This window comes from Papio anubis, chromosome 5 (assembly GCF_008728515.1).
Source record: "Papio anubis isolate 15944 chromosome 5, Panubis1.0, whole genome shotgun sequence".
Classification (NCBI taxonomy): domain Eukaryota; kingdom Metazoa; phylum Chordata; class Mammalia; order Primates; family Cercopithecidae; genus Papio; species Papio anubis.
Window position 1 is genome coordinate 76577606 of NC_044980.1, and position 18306 is coordinate 76595911.

Genomic DNA, 18306 nt, shown 5'->3' on the forward strand with positions numbered 1-18306 from the left:
CTAAATTCTTCAAAAAATTCGTGAGGATTTCAGCTCCCTAAAATTCCTTCTGGGCTATGTTTGATAAATAAAAGTTTTAAGTACAAGAAAATATGCAGTATTTCAAGTAAGCAACAAAGCAAGTAAGTAATCTACTTTGTTGATTCTTGTGCTATCTGATTTATTTTTGCATTGTAAAAGACAACTGGAATTACGGAAGGTCACTTGGAAGCAGTTTCTCTGAAGAACTATGGGATTTGAAAATTCAATCTGAATGCTATCATAAAAAATTGTTGGGAAAAAAGTAATGAGAACAGGTATTTGGTTTATGGGCATAATATCATAATCCTATGACTCAAATCACATTTCAGCATTAAATTTCCACAAGCCAAATACAGTTCTATTACTTGAAAGCTCTTTAGCAACTCTTCGAGGCAAGCCTGCACTTTCTAAGAATATGAATTTACAATTAAAATGAAGTGGACTATCAAGCCTTTTTAAAAATGTGGACAGTGTATGCAAATAATCTGGATGATCCTGATATTCTGGGTCAGAAATCCCTTTGCACTAAATTTCAACAGAGGAGATGGGAATGGAAAGGCTGGAGTAACGGAAGTTTTCCTGCCTGAGATAACTTGAGTATGACTTATAGGAGTAATTTTTCAAATGTTAGTACATTTTAAAAATACTGGTCTCATACTCTGAGTGCAATTTTGATTAAATGGTTTGTACACAGTTTATAATACACCCTTGGTATCTGTCATCTAATAACTTGAAACCACGGCTTAAGTTTCTATTGCATTGGATATAAAACTGGCATTATTAATAATGACTAGGTATTACTATTTTGGCTGAATTGAATTCTGTCACTAGAAGGTAAAAGGGTATTATTCCTTATTAGAAATTTCTACGTGTAAATATCATATGGTCTTTGGGAAACAGCTCTGATTCTACTATATATCACAGAAACAGCTGAGTCAGCAGCTTGCAGAGTAAAATTTATGATTACGATTTCTTTTCTCAGTTCAACAGAGAAAAAAATAAATCTGTTGGAAGCAAACACAACTAAAAGAGATGTGTCTAAAATAGCTGGACATAGACAAATTCAGAATTCTATTTTGGTAGTCATAATACGTACAGGAAAATACTTCTAGACAGATTTACACTATCATTTGACCTTCACAAGTCATACTTTTCACAGTGAATGCAGTTTACTGAGGCTACGCTTTTGACCTTGAAGATATAACTTAGAGTTTTATGTCTTTTGGCAAACTTATCATGCCTCTGGTACCCTGATTGAGTTTATCTAAAATTATCATCATCTGCTTAAACTGTTAAGTTCTATAATTCCTTTTTTAATTATTCAGCATCCAAGGGCAAGGAGAGAACTGTTCCTCTTATTGCATAAGTCTCAGCTTTCTTAATGCAGGATGTCCCTCATCTGAAGCTGGGACTGAGGAAATAGCTGCATTGTACTGCAGCCTCAAATCTTGCTACAGCTCTCAGGCTTAGGATTCAGCTGCGCTGAACAGAAATGTGGAGGGGCAATGTATTGGTCTATAGGAGCTAAAGCTTTACTGAAGCAGATTATAAGAGGGTAAAGTACTTTTTTCCTGGACAATAGCTTGTCTAATTTTCATTTTATCTATACTGTTTCTCTTAATGATTAAACAGTTACTGTAACAGAATGACCTTATATCCTAAGTTTTACTTCCTATTTTCTCTCTCTGACTTGCATTTAACTGAACTTTATGCCCTCCATTTTACTTGAAGATAGCAACTGCACTTGACAGCCTTGAACGATTACAACAACTCACTGCAGCTGGACATTCTTAAGCTACTCAACTTTAATTGTCCTCAATTCTTAACTCTACTGTAATGCAATAGTGCTCAAAAGGCAGGGAACACGTTTGCCAATTAGCAGAAAGGGAAAGAAAAAGCCAATGCAGCAGAACTAAAATTAAGAAACACTAGCCCAGCATCTCAACTCTAAGTCACTTGAAATTAATTAGGCTTTGGTAAGAGAAGCTGTGTTTCCTTACCTTGGAGGTGAATAACTCTGTCATGATCCAGAGTGTAGTTGTCTGAAAGATGATCAGCCCAGCAGATTGAAATCAGCACCAGAAGAAGTAGACTCTTCATCTTTATAGCCCAAAGAATCTTCTTCACTGCGAGAGCATCACATACAAAGAGGCTTGTGAGATTTGGAGCCCTTTGGAGTGTTGCACTGCACAACTTATTACCGCCTTATCATCATAGAATGGGTCTGTAAAAATATTTAACCCAATCTTTTCAGAAAGTTACTGTAGCTGCCTTTGAGAGCTGAAGACGGCAGCTTTGAACAGTTCCAGCTACCATCATGCAGCCAGAGTCCAAATAGTGTTTAACTCTATCTTTGCAGAACTGTAAATCTAGAAATTTAAAACCCTGTAGTTTTGATACAGAGAATTACAGCAAGTAACAAAGAGATGTGGCAAAAACATAAACAGACCCTTAAAAACATTTAAGCCTCTGAATTTGCAACACAAGTTAATAAAACAGCAATGTGTTATGTCTCTATATGAGTGTTTATCACTTGGTCTAATTAGAAATTGAATCTGAAGCCAGAGCAGATAATATTTGCATGAAACTTGACATCATCATTCATTTTACATGTGGCTTCCTAAGCAGGTTAGACTTGCCTGTTCCAAATAGAAAAGAGGACAAAAAAAAAGTGCCCGATTAAGCAGAAGCAGCACATTTGTTAGAGATTCACTTACCATCTTAAATACTGCTTGGGTCTATGGTGAATAGTTGACAATTATGAACAAACTAGGTTAGAGTTGTGCACGCTACCACTGCAGTCATCCTGATTGATTTTTCATTCATTTCAACCTAAAATGCTGACGCACCAACTTAGAGTGCCAGGTAGGGTCTCTGCAGTCAGCAGAGCCACGGTTGCAGGGAACGTCCCTGCCAGCCTCCCAGGGCAATTAGGCAAATGAAAAGCTGAAACAGACAGGGAGGCACAGCTCTGGTCCTAAGTGAAAGAGGCAGAGCCATCACTCGCCTGTCCTTTATCGAAAGACTGATGTCTTAAAAGGGGACATAACCTCTTCCCTCCCAAAAGTTTGTCATTGGAAGGACCAAAAGTGATTCTAATTGATACGAACCTTATAACCTTTGCAGTATTTGGCCAGGCAAGAATTTCAGTGGAGCTTCTCTGTTTTAATGTGGAAGCCGACATGAAAATTAACAAGGACCTTCTTTTTCTCTCATGCACACAGCAGCCTTAACAATACTGGCTATTTTTAAAACTGAAATTGCACAGTACTGGCTTCTCACACTAATTTGTTTTTTCCAAGAAAGCCTGACTGCCTGGAATACTTATTAAAGAGCTCTGAGTCTGTTCCTGGAGGTCCTTGTAGGAGAGCCTCTACTCCAGAACCGAATTCACTTATTCACAGAAGTTCTCCAAGTCTCTTCTGAGACTGAAACACATCTCTGCATTTTCCCCTGTGAAGATTTGCACTACTGTGAAGCTGATGGCTTTAGTCTTTCACGTGTGCTTTAAATCCTTTCTTTTTCTTCATTATATCACAGAAAGAAGATGGTAGATAAGCAAACAAATTGCGAATTTTTTTTTGCCCAGGAAACCAAGAATGTTACCTTCAAAATTCTACCTGATTTACTAATCTTATTTTCAGAAGTTCACTTTCTTTTTCCTCTAAGGACTTTTTTGAAATGCTTATTTTTTTGTTGTTGTTGTTGTTGGTGGTTTGTAGTCACTAACTTTTGTCCAAAAAATTACAGTTTAAGATGTTACCTATTTTCAGCCCAGGATTGTGCTTTGGGTGAACAAATATAAAGGTGGCCTTTTGGAATTTGGAATATAATTGAGATAACTGTAAACACAAATATGAAACAATAGACAAACAGTACTAGAGGTGTGATGTGCTCTCTGCTTGTTTACAGGAATCAGAGAAGGGGGTGCTGTGGAGGAGAGGGTATAAAGAAGGTGTATAATTTAATGATCAAACACAGGAGACATTCTAGATGAGGAGTCAAGATGAGCAAAAGTGGAGAGTTTGCTAAATTAATGTTCGCATTAGTGTGGTCATGTGTAGTGTAATTTATAGGAAGGTGCATATGATACACACACTAGGTTAGAGTTGTGCATCCTACCACTGCAGCCACCTTGAATTTCATTCATTTAAAAAAATATGACACATCTGTCTATATATCTCCTTTAATTCCATACCATAGTATTTAAAATTATACTACTAAGGGTCCATTCCAATGCGTTAAAGTACTGACCATCCAACAACCTAATTTAAAATTGCAAACATCTTGAGTGCTTGTGAGGGAGTCCAGGGAATAAACAAGGATAAAAACACTTTTCATGGAATGTCTACTGCTCGCCAGCACTATGGGCATCATTTTGTCTGCAATGGCTCATGGATTCCTTAAAACAATAATGTGAGACAAATATTTCCATTTCTTGGGATACACACAGTAATCTTGCTGGAAGGTACACATCTAGTAAGTGGCAAAGTCCATATTTGCCTTCAAGCAAATTTAATTTATTATTTCTTTTGTTGCCTTTTTAAATTCAAGCTTTTAAACTTACAACTACTATGATCTTAAAACTTTGACTTGTGCTATGTATGAACATACACATTTTTCCCAAGGCTTACATATTGAGAAGGCAGTCAGGTGGTATTTTTCTTAACATGATTTGCCCTGCCTCATTAATTATAACACTCTGGTACCGTGACAAAGTCTTGATAAAACCAAATCGAATAAAGATTTGGAAGCAATATACCTTATCCAATGTGAAAGAGTAATAGTTTGATAGAAATGCAGACACACATACACAGAGATACACAGAAAGATAGATACATACCATCTTTGAAAAATTCAAGTACGTTGGACATGTGCAGTAGTTTGTGATTAGAGGCCTCTATCAGTGAATACTTTGGAGTACCCTGTGCTGGCATCAATGCAATCCAGGGAGGTGAGAATGGAAATTATCTTTGCTACCCTGGCAAGCACAACAACCATCTCACCAGTAGACAGGAAACCAGAAAAGTATACTTTAGGGTTCCAGTCTTCAGGTGTCTGAGCCATCAGATATACAAAACAAGGTGCTCCACACCAGACTGAGGTCATTGAAGTCAAGGGCTGTGCCAGGGTTCTGTGTGCTGGTCCCAGTAGAAAAGGACAGCTCAGGCATAGTAGGTGGTCATGTGAGTGAATAAATCCGAGTCCTACTTATTTGCATTTTGTAATCATGCCTCCTCTCAATGTCTAGGTATATTAGGTAAAAATTTGCATGTTTTTATATGAGCTAAAATTTAGACAATCTGGGGGACTTTTACACAACCAGCTATTATCAGCTACTGAATGAGTGCTCTCAGTTCACCTGCAATTCACATATTGAAGGTCTCCTTTCACAGCCTTACAAACCCTGATGCTCAAGCAGCCAGCTACAAGATGAATCCAAACTGAAATGTCTATGTTCATAGTCAAAGACAGATGATAGGAATGTAATTTTACAGTCCTGCTTTCTTGATAATCGAACAACGATTTGGAAGCAATATATCTTATCCAATGTGAAAGAGTAATAGTTTGATAGAAATGCAGACATACTAGTATCAACAGTCTAATACCAAGATGGTCAACTGCTATTTCTTAAGTGTCTACTACATTATCATTATCATGATCATGTTAGGTAATGTGGAGATAAAAGCAAATGAAAGGCATGTGTGCTACTTCATGTGCCTTGAGAGCTAACACTATGTATTTCCTGAACTGCTATTTCTCAGAAAAACTCAGTTGAGGTAAGTATGTTGTTAGACACATTTTGCAGTTCTAGAAGTGGAGTCTTAGGGTGGTGACGTACGCAGCATGTACAGCAAGGAGCTGGTAATCTGGGCAGTGTGACCCCAGAGATGCATTCCCAACTACCATTATCATTGTCCCAGGTCCCCTGATGAGTGCTGTCGGCTCTCTCCTAGCCAGTCTTGCAACCGCTTTAATGCTTCTTGCAAGCTTGAATTTTCCTTGTCATATTGCATAGTTCTGTGAAAGTTCAAGCTACCAAGTCAGCTTAAAAGCTTTTCTGATGCCATGTACTGGATGTCCAGCCAAGACCTTTTCATTGTGGTGAGCTTTCAGTCTGGACATGGGCAACCTGTTGTTCCCTTACCCTGGGCATGATCCTTTGGCAACCTGACAAGCTGGGAAAAATCATAGATCAGAAGGAAGAAAAGTGAGCTCTATTCCAGATCTCACAACCAGTACATCAGGTCTCAATTTCTTCACCTACAAAATAGAAATAATGACAACGTGTCCCTGGTTTAAAAGTATTCTTGAACAAGTATACAAATCACAAATACTAAGGTATTGTTATTAAGTTGGTAAGGACTGCCTCAAACTTGATTGATTGTTATGGATAAATGTAAGAAAAATAGCAAATCAAGGACATCTCCATCTCAGAGACAGATGAAATCCTCCCATAAATCTGCTATTTGGAATGAGTTCAGGAGTCACTTCCCAGCAGCAGCAGCAGCACTTGGAAACTGCTAGAAAATGGAAATTCTTGGTCCCCTGATACACTGAATCAGAAACTCTGGGGGTGGGGCCCAGCCATCAGTATTTAGCAGTCTCCTTCCCCCTCAGTGATCCTGATGCCTGCTCAAATTTGAGACCCACTGGTCTAAGTTTTTAAGATTACTGGGCGTTCTTCTTCTGGGTGTGGGTTTGAGCTGAGACTTCCCAATTCTTGGAAATAACGCCATGCTTATGTTCATTTTTCCTCTCTCTACTTTTCCTCATTTTTCTTTTTATCTACAGTGCGTGTGTGTGTGTGTGTGTGTGTGTGTGTTGTAATTAAAAATGTTACTTTAAAACACTGGAAAGGAATGCATATAACATATTAGTCATTTTCTAAAAATAATAGGCAGATGGCTGAGTATTTTCCTTTTATTTTACAAACTATATTGTTGCTACATTTGTAAGAATTAAGGCGAAAAATGTATAATCAGAACGATTCTCATCCACAAATGGTTAACAATTTAAACAATATATTTGTCATTATAAACTATTATTTGCCATGGTTTATTTCCTGTAAGGTTAGGATAATTGTCATTTTACTGATGGTCTCGGAAATATCTAACACTGGCTGTGGACTTTGGATGATTTCAGCAGGACTGGCAGTGCAGGTCCCTCAAAGCATCACTCTGGGCCCACTGCTCTTCTCTGAAGCCAATACACTGCTCTTATGGGCTCAATTATCAAAGGGTAGAAAGTGGGTGGAAATGGAGTAGAAAAGAGGAAGAAGGTAGAGGAGATTTTAAGAGAGGACAATTAAGAGGAAGAAAAGGTCACTCAAAAATCAAAGGAAGGGCAATAAAAAAGTAGCAAATGTATAATAAATGGTGAATATTTGGCAGATTGCCTCTAAGTTTGAAGAAATGAAATGTCACAACAAAATGAATACTGAACTACAATTCTCAGATCCAAGAACTTCTTAACATGGCTTCTCTATGAGCAATATTTGTTATGGAGTTTAATGTCAAGTTTTTCTTACGAAGATTTGGCAGGGTATGGAGAAAAAGATTCAGTGGCAGAAACAGAAATGAGCAAGTCAACCATAGACTTCCCAGTTTTTTATGGGGGCAATATATACCACCATATTTGAGTGATATAAGGACATATATTTCAGTTTAATATTTATTAGGCTTGCCAATGCCTGAAGTTACTGCTAAAGGAATCTCCAAGTATACCTTAGCCACTTGCATAGAAACTGCTTAGATTTAGAGCAAATCATTTAAAATGACTGCTTTTTGGAGTATCACTTAGCTGTGGATGTTTCCACAATTTACTTGTGGTTTCTTTTCTAATTAAAGATCTCAGAAATCTCACTTAATCATGAATTTGTACCATGCGTATAAAACATGGGAGGCTGAACCTAGGATCCTCATGACTCGGAAACCTGCATTCTTAAATGTACAAATAATTTATATTCCATTTTCTCCTCCATGTTTTGAAATCAGCCTATTTCTATCCTGTTTTTCCTCCAAATTTTTTATTCTCTTTCTAAGCTTTTTCTGTTTTACTTTCTTGCTTTTATTTATCCATTCATCACCTCCAAATCTTTCTCACCCACTGTTACATAATTTATTCTTTTCTCTTTTCCCTATATTTCATATTTATTACATTATTTGATATTTGATGTGGTCGTAGGATTATTTATCATCGAACCAGGCACAGAGTAAGTAGGATAACTACTTACAACTATACTAGTAAAACAGTAACATGTAAAGTGGAGCTATCCTGGGGAGTTGGGGAAATACGGCAATGGGTACAACGGAGGAAAAGTAGAATTTAGTTTCATTTCTTCATCTACCCCTTTTTAGCTGTGTGACCCTTGAATAAGTGATTCAACTGCTTTAAGGTCAAGTATTTTTTATCTGTCAATTAAAAGAGTTGACGCCAAATGTTCAAGCTCCATGTTAGTTGTTACGATTATGATTTAATTTTTTCTTACTGGAGATATCAGATTGTATATTCTACTTATGTTGCATTTTAGGACTGTCCTCATTAGCAAATAAATTCATGGATTTTTATTTTTATTTTTTTTATTTTTATTTTTTTTAATTCATGGATTTTTAAAGGGATAATATCAATAATGCTTGTTTAAGTAGCAATTCAATTTACTTCCTGTTTTTGGCTGTTGCTCTTTGCTAGCTCTCTCTCAGAGAATATTGACAGAGTTTGAGACAAACTCAGCACCTTTTCACCTAATCGAAGTGCATTTGCTCAGGCTGCTCACTGGCCCCTTAGAACCTGCTTTAGATAATCCTTGAGATGGGGGTTAGACTTCTCCAAAACCAGCTTTTTAAGTGGATTCTGCAGTTGTTTTGTTTATTTATTGATTTTCTAAAACAAATATAAAAGTCCTATCTGAGCAAAAGCACACGTCGTATTTTGTGTTTATAATGTTCATGTCCACAGCCTTTAAGCAAATATTTAGGATATATGGGGAAAGTAGTACACAGATATATTAATAAATGTAGGGATCACGTATTTCTTGTCTCTGAGTAACTAAAAGTCTAGAATACCTATAGATAATATTTAGCATGTTTCTGTAGGTATTCTCACTATCTACTAAAAAATTTTTCAGTTACATGAGATTTCATATAGGTTTTTATGGGCGTGTGTTCCATAATTAATAGCCTGTTTCTGGACCAGATAGTAGAGGAAGTCAATAAATAAATATTAAGCAATACATTTTGATGATGATGGTGACATTAAAAGGAAATAAACCCCTTATCTTCCCCTGTGTTTATCTCTGAAAAACTGATCCTATTTTTTATGCCCTAAAATCATAATTTTACCAAAGAACACTAAAAACTAGACAACCAATATGAATATTACATTGTGATGCTATTAAAAATGCATCCTCCATAGGCTGCAGTAGAAAACATCTATGTTCTATCATTGTACATAAAGATCATCAAAAATAAAATTACTTCATGAACAATTCTTAAAAGACAATTAAATCTGTCAGAATATAAATAAGTAATGTTGCCACTTCTCATGCTAACTCATAATTTCTTTGTGGCTTAATATGTTAAATGCTACCATGGTATATTTGCTTTATAATAAATACTCTTTAATGGATATGCTTGTTAGACATACTCATATAGGAAAGATATCATTTTATAGATTCACTCATTCTTGATTCTATGATCAAAAATCTGATCAATAACAAAGCATTGTATTAAATAACATAAAGTTCGACCTTGAAAATATTTTTCTTAATGTGTAAAATCAAACGACTCATTATTATGGTCAGTAATAGTAAATGAATTTTGAACATTGACAAAGAATTTGGCACTAAATTAAGGACTTTACAAAGGTATACATGACTTATTCCCTAGTGAATTTGAATTTAAATAGAATGAACCTAAACAGAGGCATTTTAAATTGATCAGAAGGCCCCTTGTAACCAATTATGTATAATTTTGTCTGGAACACTCTAAAGGAATGTTCGGGGAATTATCAACAGCTTAGATTGCTATCTCATTGTTTCTTATCAAGCACAAATAAAAAATGGACAAAAACAAAACAACTTTCATTTAAAATTATTCTTTTACATCATTTTATTTTAATTAATTAATTAATTATTTGAGACAAGGTCTGTCTCTGTCACCAAGGCTGGAGTGCAATGGTGTGATCACAGCTCACTGCAACCTCGACCTCCTGGGCTCAAGTGATTCTTTCACCTCAGCTCTCCAAATAGCTGGGACCACCGTCACGTGCCACTGCACCAGGATGATTTTTGACTTTTTGTAGAGAGGAGGTCTCCTTATTTGCCCACGCTATACATCATTTGAAATATATAGAATAACTCTCCTCTTCATATTATAATGTACAAATAAAATTGAGAATTTTTAGGAAATTTAGAATTGGCCAGGCGCAGTGGAGGAAATTTAGAATTTAGAATTTTTAGGACGGCTTTTAAATGTAGGTTATATAAAAATGAGTTTAGACTCTTGTGCTCTTATGCACACAACTAAATGAATACAAACCTCTTAGTTATAGGTTTTATAATTTGAAACAAGAGTTTTTAAAATAAGATTTCTAGCACTAGGGTTTATACAGGTAGAAAATTGATCATTACATCAGTTTCAACTAAATGCATTTGAAAGTGTTTCTAATTGAGACAACAAAACAATATTTTAAGACTCAATTTCATTACAATTTTTAATCTCTTTAAAAGTTCAAAATTTCAACAGCTCTCAGTTAAACATTATATTAACATTGGATCTAAAAATACAACTGCAAAACATCTACATAACAGCTTTGGTGCCATCACAAATGTGGCAGTAACAATTTCTCTACATATTGCAAAAACACTAAGCTCACCACTGCATCCCATGTGTCATTCTAAAGTAGTTAATAAACAACAAGAATCAGGCAACTCACAGATATTTTAAATGATGACCAGACTCTGAGAAGGCATAGAAAGATTTTAAAATATGGGTCAACTCTGATTTTTGACTACATACAATGAAAAGTTTTATGATCATTGATTTACTGTGGTACCTAGTTATACTAATTCATAATAAAAATAAAAATAATATATTAATAGTTGTTAGCAGCAGAAACGTCTGTTCTCTCCAATGTACTTCATGCAGTCAGTCCTCATCTCTGTTGGGTGCCTCTTTTCATGTATCTTCCAAAATCCTTAAGAAAGTTTACTATTTGTCCCCATCCTACGTCAAAACATGACCTCATCAGAATTCAGTTCATTGGTTTATAAGTAACAAAGTGTGTTCTAGCCAAAAGGGCTGTGTCTACACAGCTCAAAAAAGGGAAAATACAATATCTTCCAATTAATTTAGCAAATATTGACAACTAAGCTCATTAAATTGAGTTTCCAAATTGGCTTTGTGATGCAGGATATAGCTCAATAATTCATCCTAATAGGTTTTTAAATTATAGTGATCTTTGAAGGTGTTTTTTAAGCTTTTAAAACTAAGTAATTCTCATTTACAGCTTCTTTGGCTCAGGAATTTGTTCGTCCTGAAAACACATGAAATCATTTAACCAAATTTCTTCATAGGCATGGAATTTTAGCTAGAAACTACTACTCAAGACTTCAAAAATATCTACATAATTTGTAGCTTTCTTTTACGAAGAACAATGGCATTTAAAACTTTCACGTAAGTATAAAAGCTTGCCATTGACTCAGAACTAAATAATCATAGATGAGCAAAATACGTAACAATATGGGCACTATTGTCCTAAGAATGAGGGAAGCTGGGTATAAAAAGTCTCGGGTTTTACATTATTCTAAATACTACAAAATTATCAGCTCCACACCTCTCTCACAGATCCTCCCTTTCAACCTGGCCTCCAAATTCCCATCATTACAGTTACCAATACAAAGTTCCCCAAGGTTGTTTCCATTTCAAACGTGCTCATGGTTTTGTGAAGTATTATAGCAGTGAGGGCAGTGTAGAGGTGGCAGGGTTCCTGGGTGAGTACTAACAAAGTTAAGAGGAAATGAGCAGCTACAAAGAACTAAGCTTCTCTCTTCCATAATTTTCATAGAAAGCCATGGTAGTGCCATGAGCAATTACATAAAAGACTCAAATTCTCATCAGTGTCCGACAAATGACAGTTGAGGATAATGTGCCTGCAGTTGAGGATAATGTGACCTTTGAATAATCTCTTATACCTCATTAACTTTAGCAGATACACAGATACATTTAGATCTGGATGATGAAGTGTAATCCTAAAAATACAGAACCTGGAAAGCAAGGGAAGTGGTGACATTATGCACTTCAGAAAGGAACTGCTATTTTAAAATTGTAGAAAAACCTCACATACACAGCTGCCAGTCATCACCCTTAGAGGTTAGTAATAACTGCACACCTCAAAATAAGTCTTAGTGAGCACAGTACTGCAAATACTGAGAGAATACTGACCATATAAATGTCATGGGAAATATAACGTAGATCTGAGATGGACTTCTAAAAGTGTGCATTCTCAGCAGGCAATTGTTTAAAAAACAGGCTCCCTACTGCCGAGAAGCAAACAGAAAAGAACAGGAACAAAACAAAGAGGGAGAAGCAGAGTGCGGGGAGGAGGAGGGGGCAGAAGGAGGAGGAAGATAGCAACTGAAAAGAGGCCAAGGAGTAGTGTTTTTTAGTGGTAATGAACATCTACGAAGAGACCAGCAGCACGTCCCTTGAGAATGGGAGCAATGACTTGAAGGATAGGCATTACAATAGGGAAAAAAACCCACCAGATATGCAAGTAAACAATCTGAGCATATCCAAAGAGAGAAATTCCAGCCTTATATATCTCAGGGGTGCCTAAATTATGTGCTGTGCCATATGAAGCTGTCATTCAAACAATTATCCATTGAGAATCCATCTTATACCTGGCAAGTAGAAATAAGGCTCAGCTTCAGATCCCAAAGCAGTTACCCTCAAGAGAGGTTGGGAAGCAATATAAAAGAACAGGGTGGCAAGTACATAGAGGCATAGTCAGGATACTATTGGGAAAAGAGGAGGGGCTCTCCAGCATGCAGTCGGAATGGTGTCCACTAAAACTGTGCAGAGTGGGAGACTCAGCAGGCACCTAACCCAGCCTGGCTGGCGGGATATATAAACTGTTTCAGAAAGGTGATCGTTCAACTGTACTGAAAGACAATGAGGAGATAGAGAAGAGGGGAAGGGTTTGCTGCTTAATCAAATGAACTGTGAGGGAGCTTGGCCTGCTTGTGTGACTGCACGGAGCTCGTGTAATTGGAGAGTGGGGTGATTATAGTAGAGTGGCTGGAGGTGAGATTGGACAGGGAGTCAGGGGCAAGACAAAAAAGCCTTGAACATAAAATTAATGAGAACTTTCCCTAGTGCAATCAGGCCTTCTAACCAGTGCGACACCACTGCAGGTTACTTACCTTACCTTTACATACCTCATAAGAAGATATAACTGTGTACAAAGTACACAGTACAAAGAGGGATCTTCTCAATCTGCCATGCATACTCTGTTTACTAGGGAAGATGCATGTGGAACACACTTTTAAAAGACTTTCCATTTTTTAAAGAAATAAAATGTAAAGATTTCAAAATACAATGGGTTAGCCTTTAGCTACTAGATTCTCACTTATTCTTTAGTAAGGGTATACTAACATAGCTATTGTTATAAATTCAATGATCAGTGTAATCATTTATACATCTAATACCCATTTTCATAATGGGTTATATCAAAAGATTGTCAAGCCACATACTTTAAAATGGTACTGGAAAAATGGTATGGGATTTGATAGCAGAAGCCAGCTCATTGTCTGCATGTATAACTACTAGAATGCAAGCTCCAAGAAGGTAGAAACTATGTTTATCGCTATGTCCTCTGACACACAGTAGAAGCTCAGGGATGCTATGTATGCATCTATGACTTTGCACTGCACACTGCAGGATAGATGGAAGCCCCCAGAATTATACAGTATACAACCTGCGCAACCATATGCTGCAGACTTCTAGATATTGTTCAGTACACAACCTGTACAACCATATGCGGAAGACTTCTAGATATTAGACATCACACACACACACACACACACACACACAACTTATTGACTAAATCATCACATTTCATACAAATGTAAAAAAATCATTTGATTTTCAAACTATTAATGAAGCATCTAAAACAGTTTGACCCCATGCTAATGTTACAAAAGTGTAAACTTCCTGAGGACAAGGACCACATTTTATTAGTCTTTATACTCCTGGATTTATTAGTCTTAATCTTGAGTTTTCAGTGAGTGTTCAATGAATGAATAAGGAGACTGGCATTTCTGTAGTTCTAAACATAGCTGTATATGAGCGTGAACTAGAGGTAACTGGAATTATCTGAAGTATTTACTAAGGGAATTCAGTTACTCCATTATTGGAGTTGATTGGTGTGACCTTTTCTCTCTTGTCGGTGCCTCGATCTGAACTTGTCAAGGGCAAATCTTCCAAATATGTGCTGCTTATTTGAAGAGAATAATGTACTCTGATAGAAAAGGGCCATTTTTGGCCAAGAACATATGACTATCTATACTTTCTTGCAATTATTTCCACACAAGTTCTTGAAGTCCATTTGTAGGAGAACATAAAGCATATGGGTTTTTTATTTTCACCATCATTTCCTACTCCATTTCTCTACCCTGGCACACTGGAGATTATTTGAAATTGTACTATCACCAATGACAGAGCCAAAACAACAATTAGAGATATAAAATGTAGCAAATAGAAAAAAAAAACAACAAAGGAAAGGTCAAGACTTGAGGCCAAATTACCAATCTCATTTCCTCCTACGTGCTGATTTAAAATTTGCTTAAGGATTGTCCCCTTTGATCCACTCCTGGCATAATTAGCCTACCTGTCTTAAAAAGAGAAAATTATGACAGGTAAAACAATGAACAGCTGTTGCTAGAGGTGAAAAGGTAGAAGAGGGAACAAGACCAGCCTGTCAAATAGAATCAGTTCTAGTGAGGCTTTCTGAATTCTGCTTGTCCTTTCTTGCCGGGCTTATGGAAACTTCCTTTGTCTTGGCTGAGAGACAAAAATAGTGAAATCTACATATGTTCATTCTTATCTTAGTTGGCAATAGGAATAGCAACAATAAAGTAAGAAGGATCAATGTTGCTAGTTTTCAGATAGTATGTTCTAGTGATGAACTAATTCAGAGACAACCATGCCACCTCTTCATTCTGTTAATGCTGACTAAAAATGTTATACATCAAATTCAATGCACACACACACAAATGCCTCATCCCCTTCACCGTCCAGCCCCCAGCACCTGCCGTCCACCTGCCATTTTGGAGACAGCAAGTGAATTTAGGGAAGTTCTCTAAATCCGCACTGCTGGGCCAATGGGTGGGAGTAGACAGTACAGCAGGTGGAGTGCAAAGTGACAGAAAACAAAAGAAGATCACTTAAATTTCAGGGAATTCAAGAGCAGGATGAAGTTTATTTCCTCCACATCTGGAAGGGTGTGTTGTTTTTTCATTCCTGAATTTCAAGGGAAGAATTTTCATTCTGTAAAAATGCCGTTGTTAAAAATAAACAACAATAACAGCAGTTAATAGGTGGAACTGACTGTTTGAAAGTGAAGGTGACACGTATTTTGGAATATAGAACAAGAGGAAATGCCCTCAAAAATTACAAATATGTAAAACAAAACTGGTATAAGGAAGAGCAAGTGGTATTTATAAAGCAAACCCCTCCCCAAAACCCACAGGAAATAAGGAAAAGAAAATGATTCATTTAATTTCAGTGCTGGCGTAGTCAAAATCAATTTATAAAAACTGCAAAAAATGGCAAATCTTCTCTCAGTATGTAGTGAATGGCCTAAGGACACATCTGCCATTCCTCTCATGGAGGAGAATAAAGTAGTCTTCAGTTAGGAACCTCTTGACCACAATTTGCATTTTCTAGTGATAGTTTAGGAAGGTCTTTTCAAAATAAGCCTGTCAGCAAGAGAATAAATTTCTGTTCAGGCGTATGCATAAACAATATAAATAGCTACTTGCTGGCATCATATTCAAAACATTCATTCGACAGTGTTTTAGGAGCAAGTACATAAAATGCAATCTGTGTCCCCAAATATTTCTCACTATTATAGCATCTAAACAAAGAATAACCACTTTAAATCTCAATCTCAGCATTTGGTGTCACACTAAGTGATTAGATACTCAACTTTGCTAATTAGAATGCAACTTACTTGATGAGAGCAATGTCCACATTGTATTATTAATCCTTGTATCTCCAACACATATGCTGAAAAAATTTCTTCATAACTATTTTGCAAGTTATATCTGTTAATTGTAATGTTTTGACATATTCTATTCCTTCATTTATATATTGGGGGAAAAATGAGAGTATCAGAAAGATGGAATATACTTTTGATTTTTGCTCTTTGGTGTTAAAATATTTAAATACTGGAAATGCATTTATATAGAACATTCTGAGTTATTGTTCGTATACTGAAACATCAAAAGGCTGTTTTTACTCTCTTGGTTTTCTTAAGATACAAGCATTGGATAGACAAGAATTTCTATGACACAAAATAGGCCAACTGGGATGAGGCAAATTTGCTTTCACATCTGCCCATTGCTTCCTTTGTCTCAATCTCTGTCTTTTCTCTTTTTAGAACACTCTGGTATCGAGGACTTTCTAGCTACTCATGCATATACACTTCCAGGATTTCTTGTCAGACCGAAGTGTTAGCTCCTTCCTGACCCTCTCCCATTGAAACCATCATTTTCTTTCCCTTTAGTCTTCTGATACTCTCTTGCTTCTCCACTAATGCCTTTGACTTAAAGGTTTATTTTCTGTAGTGTACATTTTAGTTATGGGGGAACTATTTTGTCCAAGGAGACATCCCAGTGATCACTGACACACCATCCACTTTGGCTACCTCTCATGAGGCACCAGGCTCCACATATCTCGATGTAGCAGCAGAGCTCCTGCCATTCTCTATTTAGTTCTCTTCACATGTTAAACTTTTCAATACCCACAATAGATCTGGCATGAGCTGACTGGCACAGTCCCCACTTTAAGAAGTCCTCATTCTCAATCGTAAAATGAAGTTGCTTCAAAACACTAGCGTAATTGCCAAATCAAATTCTTTCCAATAATTAAACGCACATGAAAAGCAAATGGATGTTGACCTCTTTTGTGGGCATTCACAATTTTGGAAAATTTCCTGTGCTAGTATTTGCCAAATGCAGCTTTTGATTCTTTTTTTTTTTTTTTTTTTTTTTTACTTAGGAGAATGGGTATTTGAGGAAAGCTTATTTAAATGGAAGACATTAATAGAGACTGAAGAGAGAAGACACAATAACTCTAGAAAACGATGCATTCAGGGCAACGGTAGACAGAAAAAGAACTCTTCTATCACCCTCTGCTATGTACAGTGAGAAAGAGCTACTAAAAATTCCTCTAATAAAGCCATAAACAAAGAAAACTAAACTGAAGACCATGTCAATATTCATTTGCCAACAATGACCATTTGGTCCATATTTGATGAGGCTGAGCAGAACCATGGGAACTTAAATTCAAGGCTCGGTGTTGAGGCTTAAGTACAATTCTTAGTACATGCATTGTATTTGCATAGGCAAAATTCCATTTAGAATGAACTTGCCTGGAGGATTCACAAAGCCGACAATAGGCACATGGTCTACCTTACTTAAATTTACTCAGTTCATTGGCCAATCAATCCCAAATATTAAGCTCCTGTTTGTAGGAAATTTCCATTTTTCATGATAAAATTATTTTGACTATCCTTCCTGTTCAGAAGAGTGGGGCGAGGAGGGTTATGGATCAGTGGATTTAGCTAATACCAAAGTTGAATATGCTGAGCACCTAAATAATGACTGTCCTCTTTGTCAAATGGCTACATACACATAGCTCTTGTATTAATGAAAATCAAAGTTATGGGCATTTGCATAAGGAAGATTACTAATATTACTGGCTTGTCCTATGTTTCCCTGGAAATATAGGTAGCTACCTAAATGAACATTTTCATTAATAAAAGGCCTTATAACTGAACTACAATTTTTTTTCACTCCCCAGACAAGAAGAATACAAGGGAAAAAGGAGTCTCTGGAAGGGAATTAGAGTGCCCACAAAACCAACTTCAACAACGTTATTGTTTTACCTAAGGCAGGCTGCAGTGGAGTGATAACATCAAGGGCACATGCGGGGTGATTTTAGACTAGAAAGTGAAATCAAATGTGCAGAATAGGTTAAATAATGGCCAATTTTCTCAGAA

General features: G+C 36.5%; 1 protein-coding gene across 7 annotated transcripts in view; it reads right to left on the reverse strand.

Annotated features, from left to right (window-relative positions):
- HAPLN1 (hyaluronan and proteoglycan link protein 1) overlaps nt 1-18306 on the reverse strand; it is an 83583-nt gene that overhangs the window by 32723 nt on the left and 32554 nt on the right. For 3 of the 7 annotated variants that reach the window (XM_021939534.2, XM_021939529.2, XM_021939535.1), the window contains exon 2: nt 2022-2147. In XM_021939534.2, coding sequence (XP_021795226.1) covers nt 2022-2121 — 100 coding nt within the window. In that variant the 5' untranslated portion in view covers nt 2122-2147. The other 4 variants (XM_021939532.2, XM_021939533.2, XM_021939531.2 and 1 more) reach the window with 4 other exon arrangements.